The 19,919-nt window shown below is 35.4% G+C and overlaps 1 protein-coding gene across 14 annotated transcripts in view; it reads right to left on the reverse strand.

The window, feature by feature from the left end:
- mettl22 (methyltransferase 22, Kin17 lysine) overlaps positions 1–19,137 on the reverse strand; it is a 34,182-nt gene extending 15,045 nt beyond the window's left edge. For 3 of the 14 annotated variants that reach the window (XM_073943645.1, XM_073943641.1, XM_009299457.5), the window contains exons 1-6: positions 17,890–17,950; positions 17,739–17,783; positions 17,173–17,315; positions 11,498–11,761; positions 9,486–9,526; positions 9,262–9,406 (exon numbers count right to left, since the gene is read on the reverse strand). In XM_073943645.1, coding sequence (XP_073799746.1) covers positions 9,262–9,406; positions 9,486–9,526; positions 11,498–11,761; positions 17,173–17,278 — 556 coding nt within the window. In that variant the 5' untranslated portion in view covers positions 17,279–17,315; positions 17,739–17,783; positions 17,890–17,950. Of the gene's footprint in view, positions 1–9,261; positions 9,407–9,485; positions 9,527–11,497; positions 11,762–17,172; positions 17,316–17,696; positions 17,784–17,823; positions 17,951–18,874 lie in introns of those variants that run through there. The other 11 variants (XM_073943643.1, XM_073943639.1, XM_005163954.6 and 8 more) reach the window with 5 other exon arrangements.
- Between the last annotated feature and the right edge of the window lie 782 nt (positions 19,138–19,919).

Below are 19,919 nucleotides of genomic sequence, written 5' to 3' on the forward strand. Positions count from 1 at the left end.
CCTTAACCTTTCATATTTTACAGTGTACCCAACTATATTACAATAAAGTTGCCATGGGTAGTTTCCTAATTTATTTACTAATATTTAAAATCAATTATGAAATCCACATAAATGAGTAAGAGCCTCTAACCAAACTGCTATTGTATTCCAGGTAAATAGATTTTTATTTTTTTTACATTGTAGTCGTGACTTTTTATCAATATAATTTTTTACAGTACAGCATGGTGCTGGGTTGGGTTTTGAAGGGCACCCATGTGTGAAACATATGCCAGAGCAGTTGGTGGTTCATTTCTCTGTGGTGACCCCTGATAAATCAGGGACTAAGCCAAAGGAAGGCTAATAAACTCATAAATATAATATCAATATTTTTCCAATCTGTTGTTAATCATAATCTAGTGGTGCCCTAAAAGTTAATCATAATCTAGTGGTGCCCTAAAAGCTCCTTCTAGCTCTTCAAGAAACTGCAATAATCCGATGAAAATTCCCTGAGCAGGGGCAGAGTGAAATAATGAAAGGACTCAGAAAATGTCCAGCACAAACCTCACAAGAGAGAGTGTCTTAATGAACACTGTGACACAATCCACACAAAGCAATCAAAGCACTGGCTTCAACTCAACTCAAAACTGAAGTATAAATCAATGTTTCTCTAAGAAACAGAAACTGTAAAATGACTCAAATCAAAGTCCAAACCGTTCTAACATACACTGACACACACAAAAATATTAAACACCTGCATGAGAACAACATTACACAATAATACTGCGCACTCACTACAAAAGTCAACATGTTTGTGTGTTTATTCTGTGGTCTCGGTAATAAGATGACTCTCTGAAGATGTTGGCTTTTATTGTCCAAATCAAGTCTTTCCAAGCGCATTTTACTCTCTTTAAAATGACAGATGCTTCTGCTTATACTGATCTGAGAGCTGCAATCCAGTTGTAAGGACAGCCAGGGTTTTAATAACCTTCTTTCCGAAGATGTCAGGTTGTGTAATAAAAACTTGCAGAAAAAAAAAACATCTAATGGATGAAACTGCAGCAATTACCAGGCCAATAAAAACACAGCAGCCATGGCTTCAACATCACCGCCAGAAGGGTTTTGTGGCTCTGAATGAAAGCTATATATTGTAAGAATGCTACTAAAACATCCTCTGTGAGAGGTCATTGGACAATGCAAGTGCAAACATTAGGCAAATATATATGTTTAGAAGTGGTTATATGTTTACAAAGCTAATGTGTTTACCATCTGCTATTATGTTTACCTGGAAAAATTTTAATTATAATTTCATTCATAATTTGAGATCATTCAATATTAAGGGTTCACCTTTTTTTAGGGTTTTATGAAATAGAGTGAAAACAGTATAATTGTACAAATATTTTGATTTAAAATAACCACTTTCTACAATTTTTATTTGATGGCAAAACAGAATTTTCTAATCTTCAGTGTCAAAGAAATTAGGTTGATGTGTGATTATGATTTGGTGGTAAAAAAAAAATCTATATAAAAATAAATAAACAATAAAATAAAACTATACATATATTTATTAAGGGTGTAAGCTTACACTGAAGTCACATTTTTAGGACGTATCTCGATTTTGGGGTACCAAAGTTGTTATGGGAACCAGTGGTGGATTTAGGCAAGGGCAATATGGGCGATCGCCATAGGGCGGCACCTTGCTGGGTGAAAAAAAATTGACCCAGTAAGTATTGAGAAATGATTTACTTTATGCAAGTGTGTTAATTTAGAGTGGTAATCTTAAAATAAAGATGTTAGGGGTCATTCACATTTGGCGTCTTTCGCATGCACAAACCAAAAGAACGCACACCGCTTTTGCGTTGTGAAACTGGAGTAATATTTATGCAGAGGTGTCAGTACGCAGCGAGCTTCGCAAGTCGATAAAACTAAAGTTAAAATGTGATGATGATCTTATTTTGACTGAGCATGACTATGAAGCAGAAAGGAGAGATGTAGTTGAATATGGGGTGGTTTGCCCAGGGTGCCATTTAAACTAGAAATGCCATTGACGGGTAAGGTTCTTTTTCTGTTTATTTCGAACAGGAATAAATGTTTTGTCACAATCAGCCACAGAACTGAAATGCTAAGTGTGAAATAAAATAATAAAAAATAATAGTTGGACAGGGTATTAAAACTTCAAAAGTTGAGTCCAACCCTTTTCTTAAACAACAGAAAAACAGTAATCATGATAAAAAAAATTCAACACTGAAATATATTTTATGAAAATGCTAGCATTGATTGACGTCTCATTCATAACATCAGATGAAGTGGACAACAACGGTTTAATTATGTGTGTTGTTACGAGTAGTGTAGTGTAGGCTTGTGTGTGGTTTTTCTCTTGCGCTCTCGCGTTCTTTCTTTCTCTTTCTCTCGCTCTCTCTCTCTTTCTCACTCTAAGTATTCGCAGGTGCAGCGGATTACGTTGGGACGGACCATGATTGGCGGCGGCTATAAAAACCTGAAGAGAACATGGGTTCGATGGCTCCCCGCTCTCTCTCGATCTTCCCCGCTTGTACTCAGTGGAGAACGTGATTCCATGAGTGTTTGCATGTATATTGAGATGCCGTTGTGTTAAATTTTTAACCGGCGATTGAAACCCGGTTTGTCTCCCTGTCGGGCTTGGAGCATGTAGGGAGGTTTGGTGCCTTATTTGTTATTTTCGTTTTCTCCTGTGTTTGTTAGTAGGGAGGTAAGTTTTCTGTATTTTATTTTATTTGTTTTCTAGGGAAGTTTAATCTAATTTAGTTAGCTTGGTTTATTGTCATTTATTTTGGCTGAACCCCTCCTGATGTTATTTTTGCTCCTTATTTCTGTAAATAAATCATATTTTCTTGTTAATTCTTAGTGGTTGTGTTTTTGGTATATTTTGGGGAGAGAGAGCGCGGGGGCACCAGGGATTATATTTTTAATCCCTGTTATTTTGTTACGTTTTTGGTTACATCTCTTTTTGATTAAGGATTTTTAATTTAATTCGTAACAATTGGGGGCTCGTCTATTTGGTTTTTGTTTGTATAAATGACAATTGAGGCCCTGTTTGCTTTTTGAGCATATCCAATTGTTGTTTATCTAGTCTTTTTGGATGTTTGTTATTGGCACTCTCAAATATGCTGTATTTGAAGATTCAGTTAACCCTGTTTATTTCATGTTTGAAAAGGAATTTCAGATGTATCTCTTGATTCATTATGGAGTTAGATATTGATGAATTCATTTCAAATCCGAGTGTGCAGCAGTTTAATAAGTTTCGTAAAAGAGATCTATTGCAGATTGCAGATGTTTTGAATATTTCTGTAGTAAGTACTGCTTCTAAACAAGTAATTAAATCTGCTGTATTTATTGGATTGGTTAAACAAGGGTTGTTGTGTGAAGAGAGTGAACAAAAAACTGAGATGGAGAAGAGCGCTGTTGAGGCGTCTGTGTCGGCTGATTCCGTTACAGTTGAATCTGATCTTGTATTGCAAATACAACTTAAAGAATTAGAGTTACAAATTAAACGACAAGAACACGAAAATCATGTTTTGCAAATTCGTAAACTTGAGATGACTCAAAAGGAAGCTAGTTCACTTATTGATCCACCTGCTGTATCTTCTGCATTGACTCAGCCTAGAGATGAACGTACATCAGCTGTTCTGTTTGATCCAAGTAAGCATATCAAGCTTGTCCCTCCTTTTAGAGAGTCAGAGGTTGACGCATATTTTATTGCGTTTGAGCGAATCGCTGCAAAGCTGAAGTGGCCTAAGGATATGTGGGCGTTAATGCTGCAATGCAGTTTAGTAGGTAAGGCGCAGGAGGTTTGTTCTTCTTTGCCTATTGAAGAATCTCTAAATTATGACTCTGTGAAAGCTGCAGTGCTGCGGGTTTATGAACTTGTCCCCGAAGCGTATAGACAAAAGTTTCGCAATTACACAAAATCTGTCAAGCAGACGTTTGTTAGTTTTGCTCGCGACAAGAAAGTTTTGCTGGAGAAGTGGTGCGCAGCATCTAAAACGACTACTTTTGAGCAGTTACAAGAATTAATTCTGCTAGAAGATTTTAAGAGCTGTTTGCCTGACAATTTAGTTGTTTATCTTAATGAACAAAAAGTGAATTCTATTTCAGCTGCAGCAGTGTTGGCAGACGAATACACGCTCACTCATAAGACTGCTTTTTCCTCTGCTTCTAGCCAAAGTTACGGTGCGCCAGTGCTTGTGAACACTGAAAAGACTTTCACGCACTCAAAATTTGGTGCGCGCTCCATCGAGCCGCGTAAAGAGCAGGGTAAGAATATCGAAAATAGAAGGGTTTGTTTTTATTGTTTAGACCCGAATCATTTGATTGCTGACTGTAAATTATGGAAGAAGAAAAACACAAAATCTAAAAGTGTAGCTAATGTGGTTCTTGAGACGGTGTATAACAGTCATGATCAAAGTTGTTCAGATGCTTCCGTTTTCTCTCCATTTTTGTTCAAAGGCACTGTATCAGTTAATCCTGATTCTGCAAAGAAAACCATTAACATCTTGCGAGACACAGGTGCTGCTCAATCTTTTATTCTTGAAAATGTGCTACCTTTTTCAAGTGAAACCTACTCTGGGACTGATGTGCTGGTTCGTGGCATAGAGCTGGGCTGTGTAAAAGTTCCTCTTCATACTGTGTGTTTGACATCTGATTTGGTTTCAGGTCCAGTTCAGTTGGGAGTGCGTGCAAAACTGCCAGTAGAAGGGGTCAGTTTAATTTTGGGGAATGACCTGGCCGGTGGTAAGGTTTTTACTCATCCAGTGGTGGCCGCACGTCCTGTTTGTGAGGTAGAACTTGGTACTAAATTTCCTTCAATATTCTCTGCGTGCGCAGTTACTCGTGCACAGGCGCGAAACAGTGGTAGTGATATTGATTTATCTGACACATTTATGTCTTTTCCAGACAATCCAACGGAGTTTAAATTATCTGTTCAACCCAGTGTGTTTAAAACGGATGATGTTACTGGTCACGAGGCTTTGTCTATGGGAAGAGAACAACTTGGTAAAGCTCAAAGGTCGGATCCTTCTCTTGTGCGATGTGTTGAAGCTGCCGAGGGCAAAGTAGAGAGTGACACAGATGACGGTGTGCAATACTTCTGGGACAGAGGCGTACTAATGCGTAAGTGGCTGTCACAAAAAGCTAAAGAAGTGGGTTTTAGTCCAGATTACCAAATAGTGTTACCTTCTGAGTATCGAACAGCAGTTCTTAAACTTGCTCATGATCACATTCTATCTGGTCATTTGGGCATTAATAAAACGTTTACACGAGTGGCTAAGTATTTTTATTGGCCTGGTTTACGCTCTGCTGTGTCAGATTTTTGTCGTGCGTGTCACGTTTGTCAGATCGCTGGGAAACCCAATCAGAACATTCCTCCAGCTCCTTTGCAACCTATTCCAGTGATGGGAGAGCCTTTTGAGCGCCTCATTTTAGACTGCGTCGGCCCTTTACCAAAATCAAAAAGTGGTTATCAGTATATTTTGACGTTAATGTGCGCTGCAACGCGCTACCCCGAGGCAATACCGTTACGAAATCTTAAAGCAAAAACTATCGTTAAAGAGCTGATAAAGTTTTGCTCCACTTTTGGTTTACCTCGCGTTATTCAGACAGACCAGGGAACAAATTTTAAATCTAAATTGTTCGAACAAGTATTGCAAGGAATTTCAGTAAGTCATGTAGTGTCAAGTGCATACCACTCACAGTCGCAGGGCGCTCTCGAGCGATTTCATCAAACGCTCAAATCAATGATGCGTGCTCATTGTGTTGAGTCCAACTCAGACTGGGCTGAAGATCTTCCTTTAATGATGTTTGCTATCAGAGAGACCGTTCAAGAATCATTGGGTTATAGCCCTGCTGAGCTTGTTTTTGCTCATGGTTTACGCGGACCCTTAAAATTATTAAGCGAACAATTAGTTGCTGACAATAAACAAATGGTACCTGTATCTGAATATGTGAATTCAATTAGGGAACGTCTTCGTAATGCTTGTGAAAAAGCAAGGACTAATTTAGCGGAGGCTCAGGCTGAAATGAAAATGCGTTATGATCGCAAAAGTGTGTCTCGTTCATTCCAGCCGGGTGATTCAGTTTTGGTGTTGCTGGCTACGCCAGGCTCGGCTTTACAGTCAAAGTTTTCAGGTCCATACATGGTGACCAAGAAGTTGTCTGACACTAACTATTTAGTTTGCACTCCTGACCGGCGAAAAAAATCTCGTATGGTCCATGTCAATATGCTTAAGGCTTATGTGAAAAGTGATGCTCATCTACCTGCTGTCAAACCAAGTTTAGTTGCGTCCTCTGTAGCTGATGAGATTGAACAGGATTTCTCTGTACCCTGCGGTCGTTTGACAAATTCTGTTATATTAAATGACTTGGATTCGCATTTAAGTTATTTATCTTCAGATCAAAAAAGCGATATTGTTGAGTTACTTGAAAATCATCGCTCTCTCTTTAGTGACATTCCTTCCCAAACCACTGTGCTTACACATGATATAGATGTTGGTGAATCACGACCGATAAAACAACATCCTTATCGTCTTAATCCGAAAAAACGTGACTTGATGAAAGCTGAGGTTGAGTATTTGCGGCAAAATCATTTTGCAAGTCCCAGTTTGAGTGCATGGAGTTCACCTTGTCTATTTGTCCCCAAGTCTGACTTGTCGGTTCGTTTCTGCACTGACTATCGGAAAGTCAATGCAGTTACGAAGCCCGATTCATTCCCATTGCCACGTATGGAAGATTGCATAGATCGAGTCGGTCCTGCCAGGTTTGTGACAAAATTAGATCTTCTTAAAGGGTATTGGCAAATTCCACTTACGTCACGAGCCTCGGAAATTTCAGCTTTTGTGACCCCTGACGATTTTATGCAGTACTCCGTAATGGCTTTCGGGATGCGCAACGCACCGTCAACCTTTCAGCGATTAATGCGCATCGTATTAAGTGGTGTTGAAAAATGCGAAGCTTATCTCGACGATATTGTGATCTATTCTTCTAGCTGGGAGGAGCATATGGTTTCTTTACGTGAAGTGTTTGCACGTCTGGTTAATGCCTCTCTAACTTTAAATCTAGCTAAATGTGAATTCGCCAAGGCCACCGTAGTGTACCTAGGAAAAAAAGGTAGGTCAGGGACATGTGTGTCCAGTTGATGCAAAAATTGCGTCTATTGTGGAATTCCCAGTGGCAGGGAATAAAAGAGAGTTGCGTAGATTTTTGGGTATGTCAGGATACTACAGAGGATTCTGCCGTAACTTTGCTAGTGTTGTGTCTCTACTAACTGATCTTCTGAGCACCGAAAGAGTTTTTGTGTGGTCTGATGCATGTGATCAGGCTTTTCGAGCAGCAAAAGATTTGCTGTGTAACGCTCCCATTCTTTCAGCACCGGACTTTGAGCGTCCCTTTAAATTGGAAGTGGATGCTTCTGCTACTGGGGCTGGAGCTGTTCTAATTCAGGAAAGTGAGATGGGTATTGATCATCCAGTGTGCTATTTCTCAAAAAAAATTACAGCATGTCAACGCAGATATAGTACGATCGAGAAGGAGGCTTTAGCACTACTTTTAGCGTTGCAACATTTTGAGATTTATTTGGGTGGAAGTTCGTTCCCAATTCGTGTGTACACTGATCATAATCCTCTTGTTTTTTTGGATAGGATGCGCAATTCAAATCAGCGATTAATGCGATGGTCTTTGGAAGTCCAGGAATTTAATTTGGATATACGGCATAAGAAAGGTTCGCAAAATGTGGTTGCGGATGCGCTGTCCAGAGTTCATGGTGCTGAAGTTGAGGTTTAAGTCAGTTGGGTGGATACAAACTGCTTGTTTGCATCTTTTTGGTGGGGAGGTGTTACGAGTAGTGTAGTGTAGGCTTGTGTGTGGTTTTTCTCTTGCGCTCTCGCGTTCTTTCTTTCTCTTTCTCTCGCTCTCTCTCTCTTTCTCACTCTAAGTATTCGCAGGTGCAGCGGATTACGTTGGGACGGACCATGATTGGCGGCGGCTATAAAAACCTGAAGAGAACATGGGTTCGATGGCTCCCCGCTCTCTCTCGATCTTCCCCGCTTGTACTCAGTGGAGAACGTGATTCCATGAGTGTTTGCATGTATATTGAGATGCCGTTGTGTTAAATTTTTAACCGGCGATTGAAACCCGGTTTGTCTCCCTGTCGGGCTTGGAGCATGTAGGGAGGTTTGGTGCCTTATTTGTTATTTTCGTTTTCTCCTGTGTTTGTTAGTAGGGAGGTAAGTTTTCTGTATTTTATTTTATTTGTTTTCTAGGGAAGTTTAATCTAATTTAGTTAGCTTGGTTTATTGTCATTTATTTTGGCTGAACCCCTCCTGATGTTATTTTTGCTCCTTATTTCTGTAAATAAATCATATTTTCTTGTTAATTCTTAGTGGTTGTGTTTTTGGTATATTTTGGGGAGAGAGAGCGCGGGGGCACCAGGGATTATATTTTTAATCCCTGTTATTTTGTTACGTTTTTGGTTACATCTCTTTTTGATTAAGGATTTTTAATTTAATTCGTAACAGTGTAGAGAAAATTAATCACTTGTTTTTCAATGGAAGTTACACAACAGTGGACCAATCAGAAAACTCAAAGGCGGTCCAAGTGAAGCTCATAAGCTTCTGTCTACCAAGTCGGCAAAATAGCAGAACAATATATATATATCTCGTATTTCAGACACAAAGACGCTTTCTTTGTGAAAGCCTGCTGAGTTGTTGCACTGCTGTGGTCTTTTCTACCTAAAATCAGTGACTAGACTGGGGGAACAAATCAAACTGTCAGCCCTGTACTTTGATGATTCAGAACAAATATATACACACACATATCCATATACAGACAATTACTGGTGCATTAAAATCTAGTCTTTGATGTTACCTTGGACCAGGAAAAACACAAGTGTTATTTAACAGGACAATATTTGGTTAAGATACAACTATTTAAAAATCTAAAAATAAAAAAAAAAATTAAAAAAATATATTTAGAAAATCGCCTTTAAAATTGTGTTAGTGAAGTGCTTAGCAATGCACATTATTGGTTAAAATTGAGTTTTTTTAATATACATTTACAGTTGTAAAACCTACAAAATATTTTCACTTAACATGATATTTAATTAACATTATAAAGATTTGTGGCATAACAGAAAATCTATAATTTGTAATATTTTAATAATAATTTTTTTGGCTATAATGACCAAAAATTTACCTGCGCAACATAAAACTGGGTTTGTAGTGTAGGGTCATAAATGACAGTCAATGACATCGTCACCTGTGCAGTAGACCGTTTTGGCCACCATTGCCATGACAATACTGGTGAGTCCTGTTCCTGCTCCGAGCTCCAGGACAGTGGCGCCTTTGAACATGCTTGACTGAGCCAGGATGAAATCAGCCAACAGGAAAGCACCACGCCAGATCTGAAACGAAAAATGACAACTTTGATCAAAACATCAGTGCAAACACACTGCACAATTACCCCTGTGCTGCTGTTCTCACCTGCTTTCCTACATCTTCCAGTGGAGTCGCCATAGTGTGCTCTGTTTAAAACACATTTAAAGATGTTTAAATATAAAATATTGAAAAAAAATTTTTATTAATTCACATATGCTTCTTTTTAACCTTTTAACATTATAAAATATTGTTTGTGTCTTTAAAAAAATCCAGTTGAGATCACCAAAAAAAGCATTTATTTGATTTTAAAGGATTGGTCCAGACCCATAGTGTATTTTTAAGACTTCATTGTGTTTATAAGATGCAAAGCAATGTGTGCTCATGCTTCACTTGTAGAAAGTCATGTTATTTTATCATATATCTTACTTGGATTATATACAGCTACTCAGCTAACTTGAAAACAATTCCCTAGTTCCTCTGAAAGCCTGCCTTCAAGAGGCTCTGATTGGTCAGCTAACATAATGTGCTGTGATTTGCGGATTGGCTCCACATCATGCTTCTACAAGCATGCACTTTTGCACTTTGTAAACAGTCCAGTCAGAGCAGCTGTTATCAGCATTAGCTGCTTGAATCAGACAAAAAAAAATGAAGAGCACACAGCTGAGCCTCATGCCTGCTCTCTAAAATAAAATCTGACAAGTGTCTTTTACATATATTCAAAGTAAGCATGTGTAAGTAATATAAAAAAATTCTCATATCTTTTGTGAGTTTGTTATTTGAGATGTAGAACGCAGAAAAAATGGCCGCATAGAGAGACACTGCTACGCGCTGCAGAAGATTATGAGTGTTTGCAGCAGTTTGACTGATAAATATGAATTTGTAGCTTAATTGTAAGCGGTGCCAAACAGCATTACCTATTGTTTACGACCTCACTACAGCATACCATTAACGTTAGGAACTGTGCATGTAATAGATCAATTTTAACAATTACTTACAGGTTGTGACCCACATTCCACAGCTTCGTAGGTTTGAGGACTTTTAGCCGAACCCAACACTGAACTAAGAAAGATTCTGGAAGTTCTCCTTTGTCAAATGCTAGCTGTATATTTTTTATAATTCTCTGGAACATTATTTAAATTAAACTATAAGCACTTCTCTCTTTGTGTAGTGTCATTTGGAAGCCCAAATACAGAAACAAAAGAAGCTCTGTGGAAATATCAGCATTTGGATGGCATTTTAGCTTTCTCTGCTATTACATTACAGCACCTCTGAATGCACGTAACCGAAAGCCGTTGTGATCTCACTGGCCCGGATGTATTTTTTTTTATACCCAAATTCGTTCGCTGTAGGCTTTGCTAAGCTAACTCTGTAAAACCCAATGTTTAAGCATTGAACTTTGATTTGAACATATTACATTCAGAGATGTTGTTATGTCCAAACAGCTACATTACACTGAATGTAATATAAAATGATTCCTGTGATTTAAAGATGATTATTCAGCATGAAAAAGGCTCCTCACACGATTCTTTAGAAATCAATATGCTCATCTGCTGCTTTTTACTGTTTATACACTGATTGAATCCATTTAAATCATTGACATAACCTCCTCCAACCTTCTTCTCTGCCCTTTTTATTATTATTAAAAACTTATGCTAGTAATCATTATTGTGTTCATTAATTTATTAAGTTGTCTTGTTATAAAAGTTTAAAAGAAAAAAGTCGAAAGTTTTTTCTGTGTCTGTCATATAAGGCATTTATGTTTTTATTTCAATGAATAAAGAAAAAAACACTTTTATTTATCAAGTACATGTTAAATAATTAGTTAAAGACATTTATAATGTAAAAATAACATAATAATAAAAAAAATAAACAAATAAATGCCATCCTATTTTTACAATAAAAAAGTAAAAGTTAAAGAATTAATTATTGTACTTAATGTTAATGAGCACCAATAACAATTTATTAAGATAGAACAACAACACATCAGCTTAAAATAATGACTACTGAATAATGATCATAGAAAAATCACAAAATTCTGAAAACTTTTTTTTAAAAACATAAGACAAATTAAATCTCACCGATCCCAAACTTGAGTTGATCTGTAAAGTGACTCTCACCAATGATAATGATGTCACGGGCACTCTCCTCTTCCTCGTCAGAATCTTCATCCTGATCACTCGATGTGGCTGCAGATTGACTAAGTATAATGGGACAAACTGCATCTCTGTCAGAGGTGGTGTCTCTGGGCCTTCTCACCACATCCAGATCCCCATCTTCATCCCGAGGAACATCTGATGCATCTGAGCTCTCTCGGACAGGCAAATCATCACTCGAGTCCTTCCCATCGATATCTCGCAGAATCCTGAACTTTGAAGTAAAGACTGAACATACAGAAGCAAATCCATGTCAGACAATGTATAAAAGCGTGAAAGTAGAGGTATATTTAAGAGTGGCTTTTTTGCACTGAAATGATTTGTGGATGCAATATTTTATATTTTTATTGTAATATTTTAAAACGCTTCATTTTCAGAATTATTAGCCCCCCTTTGAATTTTTTTTCTTTTTAAAATATTTCTCAAATTATTTCTAACAGAGCAAGGACATTTTCACAATATGTCTGATAATATTTTTTCTTCTAGAGAAAGTCTTATTTGTTTTATTTAGGTTATAATAAAAGCAGTTTTTAATTTTTTAAAAGCCATTTTAAGGACAAAATTATTAGCCCCTGAGCTATATTTTTTTCGATAGTCTACAGAACAAACCATGGTTATACAATAACCCGCTTATGATTTAGATTTGATGATATGTATGATAAAGATGATGATCTACATTAGTTTTATAGAAGTCTTTATTTTAATATAATAATAGTATAATAATACCATTTTTATTTACTTTTATAATGACAAAAAGCATTTTACTTCAGCCTTTAGTGTCACATCATCCTTCAGAAACTATTCTAATATGGTGATCATGTCTCAACACAATTTAAAAATTAATAACGGCCATTATTTATGAAAAATACAGTGATTGACCAAAAAGAAAAAAATTTAGACATCGCAGTCTAAATTTGTCATGACAACACAGCTGATAAAATGTATGCAATATAAACATTTCTTAAATAAAAACTGAATATTATTTTCCGCATTCAACTAATATTTGTGTTGATGGCAGTGGAGATAAAAAAAACAACAAATCAAATGATATACTACATTCAAAAGTGCCATAATGTTTCCAATAACTGGGAAAACACTGTTTCACCCTGGGAAATAAAAGTAGTCTAAAAACACTAAAACTTAGGTCTAAAGGACAGACTAATAGAAAAATGCATAGATCAGCCTTCCTATAATTTAAATTAATAAACCACTAATATTAATATAACGTTTAGTCTGATATACATTCTATTATGAGCAAGTTCTAAATGGAGATGCCTGTCTAACAGAGTGAGAACATTTTACTGAAGAACATAACAGAATTTTACAGTGTCAGCTCGCCCCAGTCTAATGTTGTAAAAGGTCACCTCATCTACAACATTCAAAATCTGCCTCTTTTGTTTTTCTAAGAATAGCGATCAGTCGTGTACGCTTTAATTTCTCATTCATTTGAGCCGAGCTGCTCTGGTGAGGATAATGAATCAAAGCCTATGCAACTGCACTCGTCGGGGGTTTAAAGGCCAGAACAGGCAACCTACAATCATGTACAGTATTCAAAACTTCGAGAGGGGGAAAAACAAACACACACACACACACATACATACAAAAAGCTGGCTGTGATAAATGTTGTGATGCTGAGCATTATTGACTCAAAATTTAATGAAAAAAATATTTTGCCATAACACCGGTACAACCTGCTGTGTTTATTGTTCAATTTGACCACATAAGAAAGCCTTTTATGGTTAAGTCTATGGTTGTGTATCGTGATTATAAACAAACCTGACAAGACTGCCTGCTGGTAATTTACATTCACAGGCTAATCGTTTTTAAAGGTCAAACTTGTGTATGCAGGGAATGGGTTACAGTCAACGCGCAAGTACCTAAAGCACACATGCAAACCAAACAGACAGGGATCAAGGCTGCTAACATGCAAGGTTAAAAGCAGTTATGACAAACTCTAGCACATAATACTGAGCACTGCCGTGTCATATAGTTATAGGCCAACAGCCACAGTCAAGTGAGGTAAGAACATAGAATAAATAACTTTCAGAATAGCATATAGCAAACACCTACAGTACATATGCAGCTTATGAATACTGCGCAAATGCAGTATTCATTAGTTACCAAATAGTCCACCACATCTGCCGACAGATGTATAATATTGTATTCATTGTATTCAATACATTTATATATATAGTTTACTTATTGTAAAATGTGTCTAATTAATAAGCATTCATTTTTTGAGGTGAAATGGTCCAAAAATATAGACAAATTGATTATACCTATTTGTTTTTTCAAATGAAGTACTCTTTTCAACATAGTTGTTTACATTTTTAAAGATAATTTTTTATAACTCATTTCTAATTCAATTTTTTTGTCTTTGCCATAATGACATTACATAATATTTTACAAGATACTATTATTAAGTTTAATGTGCAATGTAAAAAGTTAACTAGGTTAATTTAGTTAATTACGCAAGTTAGTTTAGTAAGGCAAGTCATTGAAATTCTTTTCTGGATTCAAATAAAAAATAAACAAATCTGTGACAAAAAAAAAGTGGCTAATAATATTGATATTGCGATTTTTGGATTTTTTATTTGTTTTATTTCAGCCAAACTAAATGGAATTAGGCTTTCTATAAAAATATAATAGGAAATACCGTGAAAAATGCTCTCATAAACATTGTTTGAGAAATATAAAAATTATAATTATTAATTAAAAAATTACTAAGAAAAAAAATACTAAAACCTAAATTACTAACTAAATCATGACCAGAAGTTAATAATAATAATAAGTGTAAAACAGCAAAAAGAGTATTGTTGACTTTTAGTGTAATTCTCACTTTAGAGGCCATTTCATGTCCAGTCCTCTTTAAAAATTATCCATCACTAATTACTGTTTATATGCACAATATAATAGTAGTTATTAAAACTAATGATTTTAGAATTGAAAAAAAAAAAATTAAACAGAATATCTATTTGTACACTGCACGTTATGAAAATTATATTTATTGTAGTACATAAAATACCTAAATGACCTAAATGTTTTAAATTTATCTATTATCTGAGTCTTCATTACCCTTAATATACATAATATTAACCTTTCTTAACCTTAATATACTAAAAACATTAATTATGTCATTAGGTCTTAATAAATTACAAATTGGGTCTTTATGGGTAGAATACATTTTTGTTGGGCTTGGCTTTCTGCAGGTTTTACCAAGTTAGATTTAAGACTTTAAGCCCTATTTCGACCATAAGGAATGACATTTTAGAATTATAAAGGGCTAAATGCTACAAAATTATTTGAGGGCCATGCAGAAAAAAACATACTTGCTCCATCAAAAAAAATTACTAATTCTAATTAATTATTTCTTAGGCAAATATTTTTAATAATGTTTCAAAACAAACAGATTCTAGCTGTTAACATAAAAATTTTTTTCCAACATAAATTAAAAAAAAACCTAAATGTATGCATTATATTATAACAGTCTGCTATAGAATTAGTTATGAATATAGTTTTGCTAAACGTTTTATTGAGATGTTGGAGATTTGATGCGTGTTGGAGCGATTGGGTAGCTTAGCTTTACACAAATAAAAGAAAATTAAGGCCCGTTTAAAAGGATTGAAGACTTACAAGACAATATTTCAGTGAATTTAAAACTTTCTAAGGCCTACAATTTTGTTTTTTTTAAATGTAAGAATTTAACCCCACGGACACCCTGTGGGCAGACTTTATCTTATCTCCATGGTTACTATAATGGTAGACTTAAAGTGAAGTTGACTTCAACTGACTGACACTTTTCTTTGCAATGTAGCTGCTTATGTCCATGTCTCACCTGAGTCTTGCACAGTATGCCTCACTGGTAAATTTCAACAAAGCATTACTTTATTTTGGAGGTGATTCAATTATTGGTGGGGATATTTTAAAAATCTGTGGATATTGGTGGGGACACGCCTCCTCTATCCATGCTAATTCTACACCCTTTGCTTGAACAAACTTGTGCAACATCATAAGGTTTATTGCATTTTCCAGATTTTCTACAGATATAAAAAGTAACTTGGCTGTCTGACTCTGAGGCAAAATTTCCTCCAGTGCATTTCAAATACATCCAATGGGTTTCAGGTCAAGTGGTGGCCAATTCATTTGTGAATATGCTTATTCTTTCACAATTTAAATCTTTGCATTGTCATCCAAGAAAATGGCGCATTTAGACATGGTTGTTTAAGAAACAGAAATCTACATGCAGCATCTATATAAAAGAATGGTTGGGAAACATACAAGTTCACAAAAAAAAAACAACAACACTCAAGTGGAATTAAACCAGGGCCAGAGTGGGATTCTTTTTTAGCCCTGGAGTTTCAAGCCTTAGACCGGCCCACCTCAGTTCACAAATAACTATATTAAAATAACGTAATTTCCAATTCAGTTTCTAATGACACTATCACATCTTTTTCAAGGAAACAGCTGTTTTAGAACTTCACATTTTTTTCATAAATATGAGAACATTAAAGGGTAGCTAAATCTCCAACACTATTCTTTAAAACATCACAATGTCCTTTCCTGCAATTTCTGAATATATATTCTGTGCAAAATTCTTTATAGATATCCAGTCCTTTGTAACGGTGGTCACACAAAAAAATAAAAATAAAATATGTACACCTATATAAGTAACAAAAACAGTATTATATGACTTAACACTAAAAATGAAAAAATAAAATAAAAAATTACCCAGGTGAGGTTCGAACTCAGGTCAGTGACGCCGTAACGCAACATGCTGACCACTGGACCACAAGATGCTGTTACACTGCTGCATTTGGAATAAAAAATTAATATTGCACTGCCATCTGATCTGAATCTTTTTCTCTACTTTTTAGATTTCAGATCAAGTTATGTCAGATTTATTAATGCAGTGAATCATCTGATTTATATCAAACAGGTGTAATATTCATTAATATTAATTATTCGAATTCTTATATTCACTAAGGTGCCGCTATTTGGGGTCGAGTGATAGTTACGTCATCGTTAACCTGCAGGCTGCACTTAACTCACGGGGCTGCGAGAAAATATATAAAAAGAGTGGAGCTGCGGCAAAATAATGATTAAAAGGAGTGAGGCTATGGTCAAATAAATAAATAAATAAACCCCAGCCAAAAAATGGACCGGCCCACCGGGAATTCCATTGGATTCATTAGCCAATACAGGCCTGAATTAAACATTCATGAATGAACACAAGACAAAATATTCTGAAGAATGATGAAAACCAGCAACCATTGACATTAACAGTAGGAACAAAATATAGTTTGGAAGACATCAGTAGCTGATGCTTTACAAAATTCTTCAATATATCTTAGTAAGGGTTAAACAGAATAATGTCTGAAACAAATGGAGGAAGAGTAAATGACAGAATTTTTTATTTTTGGGTGAACTATCATTTTAATTACAGCAACAAAGGCTAAGTACTTGCTCAAACTGTGACTTTCTGGTGCAAGTTGGGGGTCGTTTGGTTGAGTAGTATGATCATATTTAGGGGTCAATAACATAAAAAAATATATATATATAAAAAAAAACATGCCGTAAACACTAACTATTAATTCTGCATATAACCAATAAGATGCTTATGTGTCTTAGGCTTTTCTTACCAGGCTGTCCCACACCGTTGAGTCTCTTCATGAGATGGCGAGTGTTTGGTAGCAGCAGATGGACATCAGACAGAACGGTGTCACTTCTAAATGTGACCTGGTCCATGATCGTCCCTGCATGGTACTCTATCAAGGATGCTGTTCTGAAAAACAAGACAATTTTATTCAAAGTGCTTAAAAAAACAATAATTCCTATGTGCAATGATAGTTTTTAAATTATCTGTCATTCTACACAAATACAAAACTATTTTATAGACTATTTTAAGACAGAACTACGATACAGGCAAGAACAAAATAGTCTGGACAATGATTAACAGTTTTGTTTGGGCTTGAATGAAAGCTTTAGGATTCTTGACCGAGTAACGTAGAAATATTAAAGTGGGCGTGACCATACAAACTCAGAAAGCCACTTTCTCGTCGTTTATTATTAACCTTCAGAGTTAATCGAGAAGATAAACAGAAATACTACTTAATTTGTTGTTAAGAAAGTAATTCATTCCGTATAAGACGTTAAATGAACTCACTAGATCCTGACATGTAAGTTTACAGTTTCTTCATAGCGTCACCTTGCAGTTTTCTGATCAGCTCAGGGGGCAAAGAGCAGCAGATATCTACAAAGAACATATTGTTAATGAGGATGAGTAGACGTACTTTTGATATTGTTGTCGAGTGCATTAAATTGTACTAAAATATGAGCGTAGCGATATTCGGAGCTACCTTATATAAAGGTTATACTGCAGCTTGTGAGAGGTTAGACTAGCAGTGTTACATTAAGAGCAGACCGTGTAGGAACCGTCACTATGAAAATAGTTCCGAAACAGAACGCGCTTGACTCTGATGTGAAAATATGGTAATTTTGTTTATATTATTATTTTTTATTTTTATTTAATAAATATTTGTTTGTTATTCAGTAATACTTATTTTTGTTCAAAATGATAATACAGAACTCTGTAGATGAATCAGCTTTAACGAACGATTTGACGACCCCGTACCCAACAAACACATTTACGTTGTAGCGATGTCCGCACAACGTTGTATTTTTTTAAAGGCAACGTTGCCGCTTACGTGCTCGCTACATTGTCACAACGTAGAAATGTAAGACGTGAGAAGGCTGTAGCAACGTTGTCGTGCGACATTCAGCAACCGCGAGGCGGCGTTCTTACTACTTGTATTAATATTTTTTGGGCCTAGAATACAGGATAAGCAGCAATTCTTTTCCAGTATTGCTTAATATGAAATATTGTTCATTTATTTTTCCTATTTAATTTAACAACTGCATGTGTAAACTTTAAAGTGTAAAAATGCCACACAAATTAATAATCAAACTTTTTATTATATATTTCACAACATTTAATACATACAGTACACATACAGTATCTAATTATAAGCAAACAGTATAAAATAAAGTTTAGATTATATATATATATATATATATATATATATATATATATATATATATATATATATATAAAATCTAAACTTTTATATATATATATATATATATATATATATATATATATATATATATATATATATATATATATACTACATACATACATACATTAAACTAAAGGGTAAACAAACAAGAAAAGTAAACAAGAAGTCATTAAAATGTAAATAAATATATAAATATATAAATAAATATATAAATTAAAATTCAAACACTGGGCAGTGAAACTCTGGACTGGAGAATACAGCAGACCGGGGAGCGCAGCTGAAGACCAGTTGTAGTTGTTGGTATGGAGAAAGCAGTCAGAGGAAGAAACAAATTCAACGGATAATCCAGCTTCAGAGATCCACACCCAGACAGCACACATACGTTGGGCCGACGTCGTGCCGATTTTCAAAATTCCATCGGCGCGATGTCGCTCAGGGAGCGTTTGCTAATTGGCAAAATGTCGCCGCGACGTCGGCAAATGATCGGAAACGCTGTCCGGCCGATGTTAGGACGACGCAACCGGAAATACCGGCCGCTCCGCGGAGGCGCTGTTCTCAGGCGTTTTGCTCATACTTATGGACCACTAGCTGCAGCAGCTGCTTATTTATAATAAACACGACACACCACTCTCAATAACAGTTGAAGATTTATTAATATTTTCACAAACATACAGACAGATTAACATACTTTTATCACACATAACCATGTTTTACCACGTTTAAAACAAAACCAACAAGTTGTACTATAACCATGGCTGAACTACTGTGCAATAAAGATTTTAAATACAAAGTCCATTGCAGCATTTACATTAAGACCATAGGAATATTTACAAGTACTTCAAAACATGTACACTAAGGGAGACTATAGTTTACTATAGTAAAAACACAAATAACTTGTGTAAGCACATGTTATAATGCTTATAATTTCTTAAATAGTGTTAAAGAAAATGCATGTTTCCAAGACTATAATTTTAATACCAGTCATGATAATACCAGTCATGTGTTCAGTATCCAAAAGACTTTCTTCAAGGAGTTACAATAATAAAAGAGTACACAAACACAAAATAAATACCAAGCAAACAATATTTACAGTAGTAAATAAAATCATACAAATTAAAATAATTGTCTGATAAAATCTTATTAAAGACTGTAGTCAATTTATTTTTTACAATTTTTTTATAAATGGCATTCAACAATTTGCAATCTCCTCTGAACTAATAACACATCAATAATATAAAATAACAATACTTTCTCAGAGATAATCAGTTTTTTTAAGCAAACTCTAATGCACGACACAAAACAGTTTTTGT

Source organism: Danio rerio, chromosome 3 (assembly GCF_049306965.1).
Source record: "Danio rerio strain Tuebingen ecotype United States chromosome 3, GRCz12tu, whole genome shotgun sequence".
Taxonomy (NCBI): Eukaryota; Metazoa; Chordata; class Actinopteri; order Cypriniformes; family Danionidae; genus Danio; species Danio rerio.